We start from the raw sequence: 20,588 nt of genomic DNA, 5'->3' as shown, positions 1-20,588 counted from the left end.
TGGTTGAAGATTAGTTGTTGTGTTTCTTAAATGTTTTCACACACAGATCCACATGTGCACATCACATTTTTAAATCTGACCTCTGAACGCACACCAACGATGGATGTGCAATATTATCTCTTGCTCTATTCACACTATTGCAATTTATTCGGAATTCACCCATTCTATGTGTTTTCATCAGTTATGGGAGGGGGTAAATGGTTTAACGTTTGCGAATGTTACGTCCTGCGGCCATCCTCTACTCGAGCTTGGGTGCTGCTGTGCACATGCGTGTGAGTTCAGTAATTGTCTACTGGTTTTTGCTTACGCTATTGCAATGTGTGTTTGCACTATTTATCTGACTCTTGTCTGGCGATCCTGCTGCACTCACACGGTGAACCTACTCACTCACTGACAACACGCTCGCACGCAGACACACACACACACTCTGTACTAATTCATGCTTTCGATCCTACTGATAGTTTATGTTTTTGTCCCGTGTTGCCTATTTGCATTTATAACACCACCATAATTATACTTCCCGTTTAACCCTGTCACTTCTTCTTACACTTTTCTATCTTCTTTTCGCTCTGTCTCTTTTCCACCAAATACGCGTTTGCTTTGCCGGTTAAAAAGAGATGAAGAAAAACGAAACAAAAAGATAAATCAAAACAAAGCTTACGACAAAAACCGAGCAAAAACTGAAAAAATAATAATAATAAACAAACTCCTGCTCCTCCTCCTATATATCCCCAGCTTCGATTCCGTTTTATCGGACGCCCTTCCGAAAAAATATCCCCCTCATAACGGAGCACACAGGCCCCGCACGGCTCGGAAGGAGAATTAGCATGGGGACTAATGGTGGACACCCCAAACATCGCATTCGCCAAGCCAACACATTCCTACGCCCGGTTCGGTTGTTTTCTTCATTGTTTTCTGCTCACAGCTTATAGCAAACGGTTGATCGGTACCCGTGGGGGGGGGAGGAAAGCAAGGGGATGATCTAGTCACTTTCGGCACGCATACCGCGCACCTCACCGACATGGCGCTGTTTGTCCAGCTCCTCTTTGGTTTTGTCCTCCAGCTCACGGATGTCCTGCATCGTCAGTCCGTGCCAGCTGTCCATCCAGCAGAACACTTGCCTAAACAAAAGCAGAAACAGAGAACATGGAGCAAAAGTGGTGCATTAGTACACAGGTGCCACAGATGATGTAGTAAGGTTTAGAGGCTAATCTCCGCCTTACCGGTGGAATATGGTGAACAGTCTCCGCTCCGACTTCTGGATGAAGTTCTCTATTCTGGACTGCAGCCCGAACCATTTAAACTCGCAGGTGACCAGCTTATAGCAGGTCATTACCGGCGACACGCTCTTCTTCCAGTCCGGGCCGACCAGCGGGCCACGGCCAGTTTTCTTCGACTTGAACCTAACGGAAGCGGGAAAGAATCAGGACCAGTTACAGGATTGTTTTGCTACCCATCTTTGCTACTTTCACTCCCAAAACCCCGCACTTACTTCGTGGGATCCTCCGTCTCTCTGTAATCCGTCTGCGAGACGGGATCGTTTGCAATGTCGATGTGCACCACGTCGCGCTGCTTTAGCTTTTCCGGCGTCAACTCATGGGCCTTTTGGCGGATTCGCAATAAACGTAACCAGAGAAACCATTGCGTTTTTGGACGGACGCGACGCGGGTTGGTTTGGTATTGGTTGATGTGGTTAGCAGCCGAACACGACGTACACAACATCCACGGTGACATTGATTGGCGGCAGTAGGAGGACGTGAGATATTTAAGAAAGCACGTACAATACACGCGTACGGGTGGTGGAGGGTGTTGTGACGCGAATATATTGGTTGATGTACGCAGCAAAGGGTATATAACGGCACATGGTGATGGTGTTGTGTGTACAGCGGGGAGGAGAAAGAAAAAGTACGTTAGTATCGAAAAAGCACTTACAGCTGCTGCGAAGAAGGAAGCGTTACAAACATTAAGACGCACACGGACGATCGAAAAAAGGCTGTTTTTTACAGCACATGTAAATGTAACTCTGCTAGTCCTAACAAACACACACATACACACTGTTGGTTGCTTTAGTCTAACAATATCACTCAATATTTAAAAAAAGCTCTGTTTATAGTTTAAGATCTTAAGATGCGAGTTAATTGTTTCAAAACTTTCCAAACAAACTTTCTCATATAATTTAGATTGATTAAAGCGATAGAAGAAAATATAGTAAATGGTTTGTTTTAGTTTGTTCAAGCTGTTTGTACTCTGTCTGTTATTCTATGTTATATTTCTGATACCAAAGCAAGTACGTTCTGACTGACACTACCGGTGTTGGAATACTTGGAATATACTTTGTCATTTACTATAGATATTTAAGACTATTCAAAGATTTCAAGTTGATGAGTGTATTTCCCCTAATCATATACAAAAGACACTACAACATTAGCTTATTTTGGCTGCAAATTAATCTTTCAATTAAGCTTAAAGTATCAATGCATAATCAACTTTCTTCACTTAAAGTAATGCATTCAAGCGAACGCGAATCATTTTCCAATAAAAGGTAAATTGTGTGTTGTATTTCTTTGAAAATTACTTTGAAAGGTCCGCTGAACGATTTACTACAAGTACTACTGCTACCTAAGTGCGAAAATTCAAGCGTACGGACAACACTCACATTAGGTTGATCGCCGGCGTCGGCGACGTGTAATGATTCGATACAGATGATGAAATTATCCTTCATGTAGCCGGGATTCTGAAGCCGGGTGGGCCCACGTGTAAATGCAGAGTCGGGTGGTGGCAGTGGGGGATAATGCCAGCAGCAGCGGTGGTAGCGCAGATGACGATGTATGTGCGTATGTGTGTGTGTGTGGGTGTGCGGTTTGCGGGGGACGCGTCGTGTGCCACGCACGGGACGATCATTCCGGCGCACGTGTGGGAAGCACATCACACAGGTGTCGTTGGGAGAAGGGAGCAGGTGGACGGCCAAAGGCGCATCAACGGGCGGCGTGTTTGAAGGCGGGCGAAGCGATATCGTAGATACATTTAAATGGATGGTAGTGGGAGATGGGATGGGAGGGGCAGGATGTGAAAGTGCGAATATTATATGTGAACGAATTGGCTCATCGGACGAAAGGTTAATCCGAATCATTGTGATAGTCACCCCGTGTGGGGAGGGGGGGGGGGGGGGGGCAAGCAAAAAGCGATCGGAACGGATCACACCCAGAGATCCGACACGTGATGTAGGCGGGATGGTGATGATATCAGGTTTTAATGCATTGCAATCCACCGGATAGAGTGTACATACAGCGCGTAACAATATTATCAAAGAAAATAGAGGTGGTCCGTGTTTCCAAGTTTAACATTTATCGCCGAAAATTGCAAGTTTATGTGGTCGTGCGTTTCGTTCGTTCGGTAGTTCGTGTAATAGACATCATCATTGCACACATTGTTTAGTCCATCGTCAAACAGGCAGGCAAGACAGCAAACATGGCCGTCCCACAGCAACGACAGCAGCATGGAAAGAGAGATTGCAGAACGAACCGAAACAAAACAAACGGCAAAACGAAAGCAAAACATGGACCGTGCAAAAATGATAAAATAAACGAACGGAACGAAAATATAACAACACAATCAATCAAACAAACAAACAAACGAAAGCCAATCCGAACAAACCAAACATAGGCACGATGGAATGAGTATGATAAAACCGGAAAAAAAGATGAATTGTGGAAAGAGGTGATGGTGAGAAATAAATAAAATAAAATAAAAAGAACAAAAAGAGCATAACATTAGTTCACACCATATCCAGCTGCACTTACGTTCTCGAGATCGTCGTCACCATCGATACTGTACGTGTCGATCGTGATGGTCATCTTCTCCTTCATCCAATTGGGATTCTACAGGGATTTTGATGTTGTTAAATCATTATAGATTATTGAACATTACACGAAATTATCCATACTCTAATGACTAAAGCTGTTTGAGTGTAGACTGAATACGATGCAACGTCCACGGCACAATCACCTATCAACAAATGCTTAACACACGGGCCGTGTAAAACGAGATGACCGAAACCGTGTCAAAGGTCACATCTCTCTCTCTCTCTCTTTCCTTACGTGAATAGACAAACCATTTCGGGTTAGGTTTTAAAAATAGCTCTAACTTAATTGGAAACATTATCCCTTTTCTACTTTTTGTCTGATCGTTCTTTTCTGTGGAAGCGCAGGTTCAAACTATTCCCAATCATACCACCGAAGGTAAAAAAACAAACAGGATAGCTTATTGGCTGAAGGATAACGACAACGGTACGGCAACGACGATGACGACCAGTAGGGACACGGCAGGGTAGCATCGAATATCGAAATCGAATCGAAACACACACATTGGATCAATTTCCGGGAGCGTCGTCTATATCCTTTCGGGCTGAAAACAGTACTATCATCATCATCATCGAACTTCACTCGAATGCTTACCCCAAACGGATCGTTTGGGAAACAACAAAAAACAGAGCGAACAACTGGATGACGATAACTTTGTGCTAGTATGCCGTTTTCAATGACATAAAATTATGTTCGTGTTCAAATTTGCCTTTCTTCTTTCTGCAGTAAACTTTTAGCCTGCAATTCTACCAAACCAATTTCGCTCGTTCACACTGCCACGTGTGTGGTTCGATTGATGTTCGAGTCGCGTAGGCTGCCGGTACGACGTTGTTAGAGCGACAATTGTGTCCTTTCTCAGCCTCGCGAGAACACTACCCCTAGCATAATGCTTAATCGACTGAAAGCGATGCTTAAACCGGATAGAGAAGGAGTCCTCCGTTCGTTCGTTTGTTTCGCTTGTCTACGCTTTAACTTACGGTTATGACTGTCCGGCAGTACGGATATGCATTCCAGGCTTCCTCGTGCACTTCTAGCGATCCCTTGGGTGCGAGCAGCCGGATGAAGGCCGGTACCTTCGAGGCTAAATGATAGATTTTGTACGTATACTGGCCGGAATTGTACTTTCCACCTAAAAGTCAAATGGTTTTGGTCGGTGACGGTGACCAAAAACGATTAGTAAAAATTAGACACATTCCTAGCTGGTTCCATTCATTTTCTTTTTCTCCTCTTACCGAGTAGTGGATAGTTGTCAAAGGGTTCATTTTTCAGCACCTCAATACCTTCCCCGCCACCGGTTTCGTTTTTAGACACTTCCGCCACGCAGTACAGCTGTGCTACTTGGTACTGTGTAAATAAGAGAGAGAGAGAGAGAAAGAAAAAATACGATTAAGATAATCTTTTTGTTCGCTGTAGGTGAATTAAATCAACATCGTTAACCCAACCATTGTTATTCATCAATCATCGTTAGGATTTCAATAACATTAACCACTAAAGCGTTATTCGGTGCATGGAATTGGAAATAATAAATCTATTTTCCTCGATGTTTGTCCTTTTTTAACACACACACGCAAAAACACCTCCACAGCATCATAACACCGAAAAGGATGTTCCAGTTTTGCTATCAGCATCATCATCGTCATCAGCATGAAGAAAGCATGATTTATGAACAATTATCAAATGAACTGTGCAAAACATCTCCTCCACCCCCTATACACACATACATCATCCTCCTCCTACAGCCAAGCCAATTTCCCATTAAAAACCGATTTTACTGAGAGTGGGCCAAAAGGGGGCAAACGCCATAAAACATTGACGCAAAACCAGAGCCGAAAAAAGGAAGCATACACAAAAAAACACACACACACGCTGCAGACACACAAAAAGTGTCGGGCTAAATAGGCAGCAGCAGCCCTAAATGGACGTTTATGGGGCGGCGGCCCTGGAACGTACCGACGCACACACATACACAGCGAGATTCACTTAATGGTGTCGAAGTTTAAATGGAGCACAACCACTTAATCCCTAACGGTCGTCGACTGTACTGCAAGGTCAAACGCACCGAGAAACCACTTTAATTTAAGAAGTGAAGCTGGAAGAGATGTTTTTATTACATTGTTTGTTGTTTAATTTGTTTCAAATGCAATAACCATACAGGATATGGGAGCTCTTACGTATGCAAACTCGTTTAGCACATCTCAGAAATCATGCTTCAATCTCTTTAAGCATTATTTCCACATTTTCTCATCACTTCTATCCCCGCTTAACATCTGAGCACGGTCTGAAGTTTTGTAGAACGAGAAGATTAACCATGCCGGGCCCTTTCTACACACCCGAACTGTGCAAAGGGCACAGGAAAAGTTTCTGCTAGTGACACTAGTTGGCTACATGATGCCATTATAATGAAACACGCTTCTGGGCCGCTTGCCTCTAGCGAAAACTAGATAGAGTTAACCCTTTCTCCCACTACCTCCTACACCATAAGAAAGGTAATAAAAGTTTCAAATTAAACCAGCGCGTGCACAGCAAAATCCAACAATGGAAAACAGCTACAAAGCCGTAAATAAAAACAACAAACCCCAACTTTAAGGAAGACACACCAACACTATTTAAGCTCAAATCAATAAGCAGTAAAATGTGTAAAATGTGTGCAATCTGTGCTCCCTCTTCCCGTTGGCAACCCCCATGCGTCAATTGATCCCATTTTAAATTGGACGTTGGAAGAAGGCTGGCGCCGGCTTTGGCCACCCGACGGTTCTTCTGTTTTCTGTTTTGCCGTCTGCAACAATATATTACTCTCTGTCGCCTTTTAAATCCAATATCCTGCTTCCGCTTCGGGGCACTTCACTGCACAAACTTCAGGGATCAAGATGGGATAATGCCAATGGACAAACATAGAAGCACTCATTTCAGACTTTCTATGCGCTCACTGATGCTTTTTAGATTATCCTTGTCCTGGCCGGTAAATAATGGCATGAATGTAGCAAAAGGAAACAAATATAGCTTTTAAGTTTGAAAAGAGTAAGCTTTAATATCGCCATCGTACGTTTGCACGTTGAAAATCAAACATCCACGTCTCTCGGTGGTGTTAATCAGGCTAAAAATAGAACTGAGCTTCCATTGAAGAGAACTACCCTCATCCTCATCGGGTGTTGTTTTATTCAGATCTCCAAGCGAACGTCAAACGTCTGCTGCAAGGACTGCTGCAAACGTGGCAGTAAACAGGGAAGAAGATAGAGAGAAAAAGAAAGTATATTATGCACTACACTAAACACTAACGATCTTGAGGATCTTCCTCGCCGTGGCCCATTTAAAACAGGACTCGCCTTACTTCTCGACCAAAGTGTCGTGACGGCACAGCCCCAGCCCGGGTGTGCACCCACACACAACGCGTCGTTCGGTTGACGTGTCCCTGATTGTCTACGTTAAACGCTAAGTTTTACTGTACGGCTGTGTATTTCCCTCTTCGCGCAGTGACGTAATGCTACCCCAAGCAAGGGGTAGCGATAGCGAGCGGCAAAGTGTAGGAGAGCCTGCTCCTTCCACTTTCCTGAAAAGCTTTTTCCGGCTCCGGCTAAAGAAACCCCCCTTATCTCCCTTCCTCCCTCCCCCCGCCAAAGCTCTCCCAAGGGTAGTGTGATATTTATAGACAAATCACGACAATTCCCTTCCCACGCTTCCGGACTCGGTTTTGCAGTTTGTAAACGAAGCGACACCACGCCATCATCCGCTAGCTTGCCCCTTTACCTGCGCCCACCGAGACACGCAGACCACGTGGTCAATCTACACCGCAACGGTGCGCATACACTGTACAAACCAGGGGAGAGGGGTGAAAAATACGCTTCCATTTGCAAGCTGCCGAAGGTTGGTGAAGCGAAGAAATTCGGCATTGAAAAGGAGGCAAGAAAAATCCCACGCAGTGCCTAGAATGCCGTATTTAAAAGGCAAGAAAGGCAACTCACGCAGACACAGGCGGAGGAGAGATGGAGAACGGAAAAGTAAGGAAGGGGAGGGGGGGGAGAGAGGAGGACAATTTCAGTATATTATTGATTTGTTTCGCCTTCTCCTTACCTTCGCCCTGTTTTCTTTTCGCCCAAGGGGGGAAAAGGAATTTCCTGTGGGACGATTCAAATGTCCTTTCATGAGCCAGAAAAAAAACGTCACAACAGGAACACGTAAAAGGTGTTAGCATTACCGAACATAATTCGTGTACCAGGAGGTTAGCACTCAACCGTGCGGGCAGTTGTGAAAGTAAAAGCTTTGGTAGAGAAAACGATTCCATTTTCGTTTCGACAAACTGATTCACCCACCATCAAACTGATAACTCCAAAACAGGCAAATCAGGAAAGGCGGAATCAGGAAAGACGGGATGTTTTTTTACGCAAACGATCGCCCCTTTTCCAAACTTTCAGTGACTTTCATTGACTGAAATCAATATCTCGACCCAGCAACGATAAGCCTTCGCACGGTCCTTCGCAATGTTTGGGTAGAGAGCATTACACACGATCGGCAGGACCAGGCCGCCTTCCTTCCAAACCGACGAAGCACGAAATAAAGCACACGCTGCCGCCGGAATCTTCACGGTTCCGTTTTGTTTGACTTGCGGATGAAATATTGTGTTTGCCGGTGCGTTTTATTATGATTTCTCGGCTCGCTCGTTCCTGCACGTCCCTTTTGCCTTGCTCGTTTGCTTCTTCCTCTTCTTCTTCTTCTTGCAGGGAGAGAGAACTGAAAGTACGAACATGAATTAAATATTTCATCACGTCCAAGGGGGAGTTGGGGGGCGTGAGCAGGAGGCAGCAGCATGTTTTATGCTTTCATTTTCGCGAACTTTTCCATACCCTACTCCAAAGACCGATACTTCACCATTGGCGCCAGTTCACACTCAATAGCAAGTCGTCATCAGTCCCTTTCCAACGTAGTTGGACGATTCAGACAGCCGTACTCTTTTTTACAATTTGTTTCCTTCTTTGTATAAGATTCCCCGGGGCGAGTTAGATTACAGCTTGCGTGGGGAAGAGGATGTGTTCTTGTTCAAAGCGATCCAAAGCGTGGCAAGGAGGAACGAATTATTGCAAGGTGATTTCGCCATACTTATTCTACCTCCTTCGGGGTTTCCGGATAGCGTGCCTAGTTGCTGAGATTTAGACGTTTTGCACATATCACGTGCACTGAAGAAAGCGTTAATATTTAGGCCCAAGCAGCCGCTGATGGAACTTTCCGTATGTGAGAGCTCAGTGTGCAACGCGGTTGGTGTTCCGGTAAAGATTGCTTTTGCTTGAGTTATGAGGTGCATAAACATATTGCGCGATAACAACAAGTTGCGGAAGTACCTTCAAAGCAACGACTCTTTTGGGCTTGCCACTTTAGGGGGAAAAAAAAGGTGCTTCTCTACCTCCGTTCCAAAGCTCAACTGCAAATAGCGAGACCTCTAGCAACAGCTCACACAATACGTAATGAAGGGAAAACATCCCAAACACCAAAAGCCAGATACACTATATCCCTCCCCATTGCAAACGGAGCGTACATAAGGGAATTTTCCACCCATGAGACATGATGATGGTTGATGATTTCGTTTCATACATCACAGTTTCAACTTCGGCACGGGCTCGAGATACTTGGGCGATTCTAGATAACTCCACAACAACAATCCCCCCAAAACCCTACCGTGAATTGTAAAATTTATGGAAAAAAAACCAAACGCATACGCTTCTTCATCTCCCACGCAACGTTTCCCGTTCAGTGGGTGCAGGCACGCGAGTCCCTTTGGCTGCTGCTGGTGCCACAATTTCTAGAATACTGCGTTCCTTTGCCAAAAGATGTCCAACCAAAAGAAGAGGTTGGGGATTTTATTCGGAAGGGAACAACCCCATGTACCGGCTACGAGATGGGTCACCAAAGGGTTTTTGGAAAGTTGCAGTTTTAGATGAGATGGATTTGATGAAAAGCCAAAGCAGTGTCTCAACTGCTGTGTACATCGTAGTGTGGTAAAATGGTAAAACTACTCACAGTGAAGAGTTTCATAAACAAAAACACATCATACATATTTTCAAACACTCTTTTTCCTGTACCAGATAAAAAAAACACCAAGAAAGTGATTAATCATTAAAGCTCCAACAAACTTTCAACCACCGTTGCTGCATATGATTGAAATTTAGCTTTCCTGGGAGCGTAACGAGCTGTTCAACGGTATCATAATTCGCTTCTACTGCTACTGCTGCTGCTGAGTGAATTTTGCCGAAAGCGAAAGGACGCAAAACTTCAAGCAGACCAGCAGCACTAACCAAAAACCCACGCGCTCGAACACGCACACACACATGCACATGGGTTCTTCTGCTGATGTTGGGTGGTGGCATAACTTCTTCTACACCGCACAGTAAGCAGAAATGTGCTTGCGTGGGAGTAGTCCCGGGCAGGCGAAAGATTAAATGGTCACATGTCATCAGCATATCCCCACCATCACCACCACGATCCGGAGCAAAACATCGTGAAATAATGACGGGGAAAACCGTTTCATTTCCTTTCCGTACGTTGCGCCTCTCGTGCGTTGGTTCAGAAACAGTACAAATCCGGTTCGAAGGACCAAACTGTGAGTGCGGCGCGCTGGAATGATGCAGTCAAAAGTTTCCGACTCTTGATAGTGGTGGTTTTAATGTTATGGGGAGAGATTTGTGGTAGACCTCAGGGAAGGGGGGGGGGCGGTTCTTCCACATCACGTGCACCAGGTTCTTGTTGCTGATGGTGTTAGTTCTGCTGAATCTTTAAACTAGCTGACTGCTTACCTCTTCGACCGTCAATGGCAGCGTAACTCGACTGAAATGAAAGGAAGCAAAGGATACACGTTTAATAAATACTGTCGTTCTATGTGTATGTATGTTAAACAATCGTATTGTTTGCCGTATATTGTGGTTAGTATTTGAAACATATTATTCCCACCCACTCATAATTAGCGCCAAATTACATGCCAAGAACCAAAATCCCCTCCATGCTGAGCTGCTGATAATCGATAAATTACATCATAAACGGCCCAACCACCCTGCAGCTTCTTCGCCCCGTGCAAAGAGCTACCACAGTATCATAATCAAATCTTCCCTCCCATCACCAACATCGTCATCAACATCATCATCGATTGAAATTGATCAGCTAAACGCGAAGAAAAAACAACAACAACAAAACAACCATTACATAACATCGCAGGTTCACCACCACTCAAGAGAGGCGATGGTGCGTGTGTTTGTATGCGCACTCTTGGCCTCTCCAACAGTGACGTCGTTGTGGTGGTGTTTGCTGCCATTTCTGTACGACGGTGTGATGTAAAATGGAAAACACATCCTACGCCAAGGAGCAAAACTATAGAACCCGCTCCAACATCACATACCAAAGGGGGCCTCCCTCTCCTGCTCTTGCTCTTTGCTGCTGCTGCCGCCTTTCTTCAGTGTGTACACACACAAAGCACACAAGCCGCAACGAAGTGAGAGAGAAAATGAATCACAAACGTGAGATGAATACTCCAACGATAGTACACAACACCACAGCGTGAATGAACGCTGCTGCTGCTCACATATGCAGCACGTTGTCCAACGGTGAGAGGTGAGATGCTGCAGTGAGCATTGACACCTGTGCTTGTGGAAAACGTAATGGAAAACCACCACCACGTGCTCGCTCGCGCGGTGCTCAAATGGGGAGCTTTATTTTTTCTGATAATAATAAACTCCTCCCCTTGAAACAGTCACATCACATCACATCTATCATGGGTAATATTATGATGTTTAATCAACAATTATTTTTATTTGCTAGCATCGACCAACAAAAATCCCGATCATGATTTGAACCGTCGATCTGTAGTGCGTAAGACCGATGACATTACCACCGCACCGTGGCAACGCTTCCCGCACTGTACGTTTATTTCCCACTAGATGCGGAGTTCATTCTATCGAATTGGAGATCAGCGACACTATTTGGCAGTATACGCACCGAAAAGCATATACAGCTAAAACGAAATTAAATATTGACACAGAAAAGATGAACTTTTAGAGCATGTTATCCCCCAAAAAAAAAGCGCCCTGTCTATTAAGCTCAGATGGCATCGTCCCCGATAAGGAGTGACAATGAAATTGCAATTATCGGTTCAGCACAGAGCCGGAAAGGCGTTTTTTTTCTAAACCCGATTTCTGGTCCAACACTACCACGGTGGTCGCAATCAAGCGAGCAAACCGAAAAGTCATTCGACCAAAGCCCTACACGACAGCGAACAGCGAACAAGATAACACGCGTACGGTACCGGCTATACGGCGCGGCAAAAGCGGGATTTCCTTTGGGAACAGTACACCAAATACCGCTAACCATTCCGCCACCCCTTTTCCCTACCGAAATTTGGAGCAAGAATAGGAGTAACAACAACAACAAAAAAGTGAAAATCATCATCAACACCTCTCCCTCCTCACGTGGGGCTTCGAATCGATAGTAATAATGCTGCTGGGCGCGATGTATTCGTACCCTTAAGGGTGTTGTGAGCCAGTGTGTGTATTGGGAGGGATTTTTTTATTACGATTTCGTGTTATCAATATCCAACACTCTTATCCGGCTAGCAGGTGTTGCGTAACATGGTACGCTCCGAGGTTAACGGTTTGGCAAATGATCCAAAATTCGTGGAAGGTTTCACACAGCCATACAAAATGTGCCATGATTCTGCAACTACTCAATTGAATCTAACATATTTTTAAAACTTTACAACAGTGAACACCAACACATAAAGAGACTTGTAAAGCACAAATACAGTCTTTGCGCGCGATGCTACTACTTGCCAACAGCTCGCGATACAAAAATTCTCCAGTACAACAATTAAGCTTCAAGATTGAATCATGACCTGGCTATGAATAGACCATTGCATCGCTTCATGCATAAGTAAAAGCGAAGGAGACGTAATGTAAACAAAAAAAAAGTACACTACTTACTGGGTGAGAACTAAGCACACTCCATTAGTAATTGTTTCATTGTGTGCTCCTCTCCCAGTTACTGGTTTCCTGCGTCATCGAGATTGTTTCATCGCTTACACTTAAAAGAGTCAAGAGCTGCGGCAGAAACATGCAACAGTATTAAGCTTGTGCCACATAAAAAACGAATCAAACGAATCGTTTAAACGTGCCTCAATAATGTATGCTTCGCCAAAGTAGCAAACACTAAACAGAACTGGCACAACCAGAGCAAATGTAGAGCCACAGTGAGTGAGGCAAAAAATCACGACCTCAGCTTTATGACGTTCGTTGTGCCGTGTTGTCCTCGCGAGAGGGCACACCGGCAGCAATGGTTAGCTTCCCGGTGGCCCACATGTGCCGCCGTGCTAATAATGCTCGTCGCTTAGTCCGACGCACGACGATGCCATACAACTATGTGCGCTGCGTGTTTTACCCTCAATACCCTCTCCCCGATCCAGGCTGTGCGAATAACGACGTTCAAGGGAATGGTCGGTTGGTAGGTAGGTTCATGGACGTCCACGTTATCCTCGAAAAGCGTCGTTGTCGTTAAGCTCGCGAATTATTGCTCCCCGGGAACGGGTCACACGACGGCTGTGCCACCTCTACCGCGTTCTAACAAAATGTTTCACGGAGTGTGCTGAAACTGTTACTTCCGTTTTTTATCACCCGCTAACCACTTATTCATCTTCATTAAGGCACCGATCGAGAAAGAGTTTATGGTCTTTGCAGAGCAAGAAGCGAGCCGGTCATATAAAAAAAGCTCGCATGGATACGATGGAGAGCAGTGGCACAAGGTGAACAGTTTTTCCCTCTTCTCGACACCGCCATGCTCGAAGTGGCCTACCGACCGGGACCCCCCCCCCCCCTCGGGGGGTTGTATAGAGATAATTGCATTTTCTTCCAACTCTTGCCGCATGCTTTACATTGACCGACACACACACACACACACACACACACACACACACACACACACACACACACACACACACACACACACACACACGACCTCCAATAATACGCGTGCGTCCTCAAGTGTGTCTACTATTACAGATGGTGTTGCATGCCGGACATGAAGGTCGCACGAAAATTGAAGGGAAAGCATCGAAATCGGATATGAAAACTTGCCTTGCAAAAACGTCCAAACGGAAAAGTTAGCGTACCACATAGCGTACTAATCTTTTTCCTCTAAAAATATCCCCCAAAGGAAGAGGGAAAAGTTTTTCACCACCACTGAATTGAATAATTAATCGCCGGTCGGATAAGCGGGGTATACACGCGGTTGGCCCCATCAAGCGAACACAAACCACGACGAAAACCAACGATTAGCGCAACATTATACGCACACAGCAATAGTAGCGGGCAACACCGTAGGCCCTGACTACTGACTACCAGAGGAGGGGAAGATGGTGTACGGGCGATATGTAAATATAATCCCCACAACCGGAGCCAACTGAAGCCAATTAACCTTCCTAGAAGAGGCTGCGCACGTTAGGCACGATGACGATTAATCGATCGCGGCTTGCTCTGACCACACACACACAGAGCTGTGGCCGATGCTATCGTTGTGGTGGTACTGAAAACGACGCATGAAACCGCCTGCCTGTCTGAAAAGCTTTATCATTTGCAAAGCAGGCGCTCTTCCGGCAGCTTTATGCTCACTGACTCCGCACCATCTAATTAAGCAAAAACGGTTCTGATTACTTCACGTTCGACCGGAAGGTGAGCGTGTACGATCGGATGCTGCGAGCGTGCGAGTTGTTTTACAAGGTGTTAACCTTTACTTTTGTGTCAGTGAAGTATCATTGCATCGTACATCGTTGCATGGGTACATGAAGCCCTAGTGCCAGTTGGGCTGGAAACTGACTCGAGAAACCCTGTACATACAGTTGCTGGAAGTTGTCATTGACGATCAGCGCACACTTGATGATACTCTTGAAACGATAGTGAGGGTGCTGGAGCCCTCGGCTGACATATCTCTGGGTATAGATGATAAGGTGCATCTCGATTTGCTTGCGATTACCATGAACAAACAAGGGATTGTAACTGGATGGGTTTCGACACTAAACTTTCGCTGTCCAAGCGATGCCGACACTTGGTAAAGTCACTAGCAAATGATCTATTTACAGGGCTTCTTTGGTACTTTGTCACATAGCCACACGTAAGGAAATTTCTATATTGACTCTATTATTGATCTATTTATAATTGAATACAACATTTCAATGCGTCTCAGATAAAGACATCTTCTATTTCCTATAATCCTATATTTGAACATAGAATGTGTATACGTTGTGTAGTCACGTCTTGATAACCACAAAACGTACAAACCACGTCAACGTCTCGTCGAAACCCGGTGGAACCAATAAAGGCCACGCAAAAAATAATTTTAAATTGATTTTCAAATGATGATACCTCCAACCCGAACCCGAACCACATTTCAGTGCAACGTGCCCTATACAACGTATTGCCCATAAAACGCGCACTTGCCTCCCGCTCAAACGAATCGCCAAGCCTTTCCTACAAGCTACACTCCTCTCAATATTAGTCAGCAAATCCGGCACGAACTTATCAATCTTTTAGTCAACGCACAGCGCCGTCACAAGGACCACGACACCACCGGTGCCGAGATAAATGCGTTTGCACCAAGAAACCGGCATGTTAGCGTTATTGGTGGCTTTATCGCAAAATAAACCATGCCACGATGACAAACTTGGTCTCCGCCCCTGCTCTACGCACTGATAACGCGCCCGGGCCGCCGGTTGCCCAAATTGTAGACACACGTATGCCGCCTTCTTGGATGAAGTTCCTAGAACGCTCGGAGCTAATCGATTAGGAGACGAGACGATTTATCAAACAAATGGTGGATTGTTTTAAACTGAAGCAAAACATTCATTATTCAAGAGTATCCTTGGCAACAGAACTATAGTGACGACCAATGAATCATTTAATGTTTTTTTTCCGAACTCTTCCGCAAATTGATAACAAGATAAGTGCGGTCCGATTGCAACAATATTCAGTGCATTACAATTGTACAAAAAAATACATTAAACATTTTAATTCATTTCATCCGCAATATCGCTATTCAATGACTAACTTTTATCATAATTTGTATACATCACAACAATACCAAGCAAAAGAGCAATGATTAATATTCATTTCCAAAAATTTTCCATCAACCACACACACGCCTTTATGTACAACTGGAAGGGGGGGGGGGGGGGGGGGGGGAAGCACCCTTTTTTAAGTGACGCTCATTATGGAGGGTATTATTTAAATTTAATTTTCCATTCTGCTCTCCTCCCTCACGTCTCCAAAATGTAGCTCTCAGGGCAATAAACACGAACAGCAGCGTGCAGTCTAAAATTAGTGAACATTTCTGTGCCTCTGCCAATACTACAATTTTATCCATTTTTCGCCGGATGTGTTGCTGCTGTTGCTGTTGCTGCTGCTGCTGCTGCAATTGATGCTGATTGGTTTGGCAATATTTCCGCGTGGAAAAGAGCAGTGGAACCAATTCCGAAACATCGATTCCACAGATCGGGTAAACGCACCCCACGGCGAGCCCCCCCTCGGAATTATTTATCGATCTCGAAAATTGCGTTTGTACATTGCCTTGACACCGGCCAAGGCCGACTTGATGATGCTCGAGCGGTACGTGAAGGGTGAGTGAGATGGGTGCGATGGATTATTGGTGGATTCCATTATTCGTATCACACTAATTAATGTCAATTATGGTGCGAGAATACGACCCCGGGACAAGGTTGCGCGCGCTGCCGGTCGGTTCTAAGATGCACGACCCCTCGGATACACCGCCTCCCCACACAATTGGATTTAAATTGATCGACTCTGGTCAGAGGGTGTTGGAGATGGGTGTGTGTGTGTGTGAGGATAATAATATCACTATTTCGAGCTGGAAATAGCGCCTTTCTATCTAGGGGCAAATGCACTCTCAGTCTTATAGCAGAGTTTATAGCGACTTTTCTCTTCGACCCAGAAAACAATAGCTAATTGCACCTCGTTTAATAAGCCTCGTGTAATCGCAAATGAGCCAAAGCTCAGCGATACTGCAGGAGATTGCAATAAACGTGACTGCATAATGAATTGCCAACAAAATCGAGCGTACAGGGAAAAATGGACCATCAACACACACCAACGTGTTAACTCCACGTTTGGAGGAAGGTGCTCGTCCCTCGGCATAATTGGCGTGTGAAGTGCTCTTTTTCTTTCGAGCAATTGACGGATCGACGATGCATTCGTACGACTCTTGAAGCGGCATATGCTCGTCGATCATTAAATCAATGTGGCGGAATGATGGCTCAGGGCAAAATGTCCATCGAACGCTGGGTTTGAACACCATGTATTGAGGTAGTTTTCTAGCGCAGTGAAGGGGAAAGTATTGGGTAAAACCGAACTACCACCGATGGTGTGGTCGTGGCTGTACTATCGCTTATCAGCGCGAGGTACCAAGAATGTGTTTGGGGTGCCAAGCTATTACAGCTTATCGGAAATGGTGCTTTACATTGAACGCCATTGCAAACAAGCACATGCTCTGCTTGTTACTGGGACATATTGGTGCTTTACTTTCAGTAGTTTTCATGTTGCAATAATACATTTAGCAATTGGTAGAAACATTATTCCTATTGGAATCTGAATCGGGTTTCCTGCAATTAGGTATGGGTTGGAAGTTATCATAAGCCTATCGCGGGCGGTTAATAATTCGTAACTGTTTTTCTGTTACAGATTTTCTTTTATTTTTTGTTCTGAATTTTCCATCAAAACTTGTAGTTTTCCATTCATTCCCTTTCACCTTTTACCCTAAGCTCACAGGTGAGAAATTTCATCTCACCCAGGCGAGTCTACAAAGCCTCTCTCACCAATCAATCGCTTCTGCTCTCACCACTTCGTGTTTGCGCGCTCTCTCTCTGTCTCTCGCGCGCGCTGTTTCGGGTTTCCTTCTCTCAATTTTCCTTCGCTCGCCGCTAGGGCATGTGTCAAAATTTATTGGCGGCGAAAAATCAATTTTTGCCCAGCATTTTCTTTTGCCCACTTTTTGAGGCACCCCTCAAGTCGCGAGTACACACACGCACCATATCCTCGCAAAAATCGATGTGTGTGGTAGCGGGGGCTGGCTGCTAAGGAAACATTTGCCGACTGCTGCTCTGAATAGCGAAGACACCAACAGCTCACACCAGGCCACAAATGAGTGGTTGTTATGAGGCGTTGGCCCTTGCTTTTCGGCGAATAAATAATCTTCTAGCTCCCTTAAGCAACTCGGACAATAGGGTGGGTGGGTTGTCTCGAAACACAAACACACAACCGACAGGATTCTAAATCTACTTATATACTTACAATTCTTTGATCAACATTTTGCACCTCCTCGGAACGGGTTTATCTTCGCTACACAAAAATACGGCCTTTCCTTTCTGCACCACTCCTTTACAGCGAATGTCACTTTTGGATAAACTTCACTTGTGGTCTGCCGTAGGTCGTGGGGCGGCACACTGGGGGAAGCACACGGATCTGTGGAAATCTGCTAATGCTAACAACCGGCGAAAAGGGAAACACATGTACTCGGGCAACCGGGAAGCATCGGCACAAAGGGAAGGAAGCGAAGACAGGGGGGAAAAGTTCGATCTTGGCTTTCCAAGACGCGGTGAGGTGATACCGCAAATAAACACACTAGCGTTGTTGTTGCTGCTGCTGCTGTTGCCAAATCTAAACAATTAAACCACACCAGCAGCAGCAGCAGCACATTCTCGCACACGTTTCCATCAAATTGTGTAACTGCTACACACTCGGGCGTAACGAGATAAAGCTAATCTGGGCAAGAACACACCACACAGCCTCCCTGGATGAGCTGATGATGCTCGTTACCCTCAAAACCCTTCCCTTCGGTCGAGCAAAGGCCACGCAAGAGTGCGTGCTACTGTCTTTCGTTTGTCTACTACTTTCGCTCGTGCAAATCCCAGGCTCGGTCTCGCGGTACTATGGCAACAGACGCATCATCATCACCCAGGGGGGGGGGGGGGGGAATAATCAAGAGCAGCCTCCTTGCCAGCACTGGTAACGCTAATGAAGATGTTTGCGATGTGTGAGGTGGATGCAAAGGTACGTCGATAGATCGAACAGATGAAACCGGACGGTCTCTGCTTGCCCCTTTCTGTTGGCAGATCGACTCTACACATACGTGACCTCACACACCGCACACTCACACACACACACCAATGCACACCACGCGCCCAATCCGAATCGTTCTTTGTCGTCTTTTTCTCGGTCAACTCGCGCGCGCGACCGCACACACACACGATTTGCAACATCGAACGACATGTGTCGTCGGCGTGTTGTTGTTGCTGTTGTTGGCTGCTGTTTTGTTGCTGTCGTCAGCAGCAGCAGCAGCAGCAGCAGCAAAACACTTGAACACGTAGTAGCCCCCCACGATTGGTAGGAAGGATATACCGGGGACAATGACAACACTGTTCGCCCCATCGTTCGTCCATTTCAACTTCTCCTTTTCACACGCTCCGGAATCGATGACTTAAGGCCTTTTTTCCATTCATTCGCAGGCGTTCCCGGATGTGGTTTGCAATCGATTATTCATCAGCTTTCTGATTCATTACTCCTTTCCGATGGGGGGCTTCAGGAGTACTCGAACCCGAAACACCCTTTGCGTTGAACTTAACCTAGAAAAAAAAAACACTCCACCGGTTCGAATTGCACGACTGCTACTGCTGCTGCTGTTGCGCTGGTTACTGGAGGATCTGAGGTGGCGGTGACTCACGCAATTTTTGCCAACCCTGTTCTTCTTTACATTCCCACTTGATTATTTTCCTGCTGGGCGACTTCACTCCAGTCGGCGTGAACCTGTGGCCTCGCCTCCGACCAATCACCCGGGGAAAGGGGTGGTAAGGAGCGAGCAGTGTTGTATTTTCTCCGGTGTCGCGAAGGTGAACAGGGGAAGCAATGCGGATTTTGCCACTCACTAGGCGCAGCACTTGCTTGCTGGGCGCCCCCCGAAAAAGTGCACGCCAACACACTTACTACCAGGGGTTGTCTTTTCGCTTTGGCAAAAAGTACGAACACGACACGGCACGAAATCTCTAACCGCACGGCACGATGCGACGAAATTAAATAAGATTTTTGCCTACACTTTTGTCTGATTCCGCGGAAACGCGAGATATGGCTCTCTCTCTTCTCGCAGAGGGTTTTCCAAGCATTGACGGCAACTCGAGATCGTGGTGAGAGGTTGCTACATTCGGAACGATTTGACAATTGCGGTACCCGAACGAGATGTGATTTGTCATACAGTACCGATTGGAAGAGGTACTGTTCGTTAGTAATAGCAAAAGAAGATTTTTTTGTATGAATTTTACTCAACAATGAATAAATTTTACTCAAAAATGAATGAATTTTACACAGCTGAACAGTTAGTTCACTTTCTTCAAGATGGCCTTATCAAACTAGCATGCGAACATTTTCATTGCATCTACAGACAATAAAAGATTAAAATTTTAAACTTTATAAGGACGTCAACCTGAGTAAACGTCCCACCTAGTTCGATTCCTGTCCGAATCGCTCTCAAGTAGCGGAAAATAACTAACCGGCTGCGTTGCACAAACTAGTTTTACATGCCAGAATTAAACATACGTAACGCATTTTATTTTTTTCCAAAGACGCTGATGGATCAGTGTGACGACTGAGGCAACACTTTTTGGCTCACCTTCCCTTCGCCGAGTCGAAACGTCAGTTTGCTGTCAGAGAC

The 20,588-nt window shown here is 45.4% G+C and overlaps 1 protein-coding gene across 7 annotated transcripts; it reads right to left on the bottom strand.

Moving 5' to 3' along the window:
- Positions 1-461: 461 nt before the first annotated feature.
- LOC121590787 (phosphatidylinositol transfer protein alpha isoform) lies at positions 462-20,073 on the bottom strand. Of its 7 annotated transcripts, none has more exons than XM_041910778.1 (9): positions 19,975-20,073; positions 18,179-18,368; positions 10,640-10,670; positions 5,093-5,204; positions 4,838-4,989; positions 2,657-2,734; positions 1,493-1,602; positions 1,224-1,403; positions 462-1,121 (listed from the first exon to the last, which is right to left on the bottom strand). In XM_041910778.1, the coding sequence occupies exons 2-9, from the start codon at positions 18,193-18,195 to the stop codon at positions 983-985; spliced, it is 819 nt and encodes a 272-aa protein (XP_041766712.1). In that variant the 5' UTR covers positions 18,196-18,368; positions 19,975-20,073; the 3' UTR covers positions 462-982. The 7 variants fall into 7 exon arrangements, with proteins under 7 accessions (XP_041766712.1, XP_041766711.1, XP_041766713.1 ...); XM_041910777.1 differs by lacking the exon at positions 2,657-2,734 and adding an exon at positions 3,801-3,878 and having other exon boundaries at positions 19,868-20,045; XM_041910779.1 differs by having other exon boundaries at positions 19,810-20,044.
- Positions 20,074-20,588: the final 515 nt, after the last annotated feature.

Source organism: Anopheles merus, chromosome 2R, assembly GCF_017562075.2.
Source record: "Anopheles merus strain MAF chromosome 2R, AmerM5.1, whole genome shotgun sequence".
Classification (NCBI taxonomy): domain Eukaryota; kingdom Metazoa; phylum Arthropoda; class Insecta; order Diptera; family Culicidae; genus Anopheles; species Anopheles merus.
Note: the sequence above shows the minus strand (reverse complement) of the source record. Positions and strands in the feature narration are given on the sequence as shown.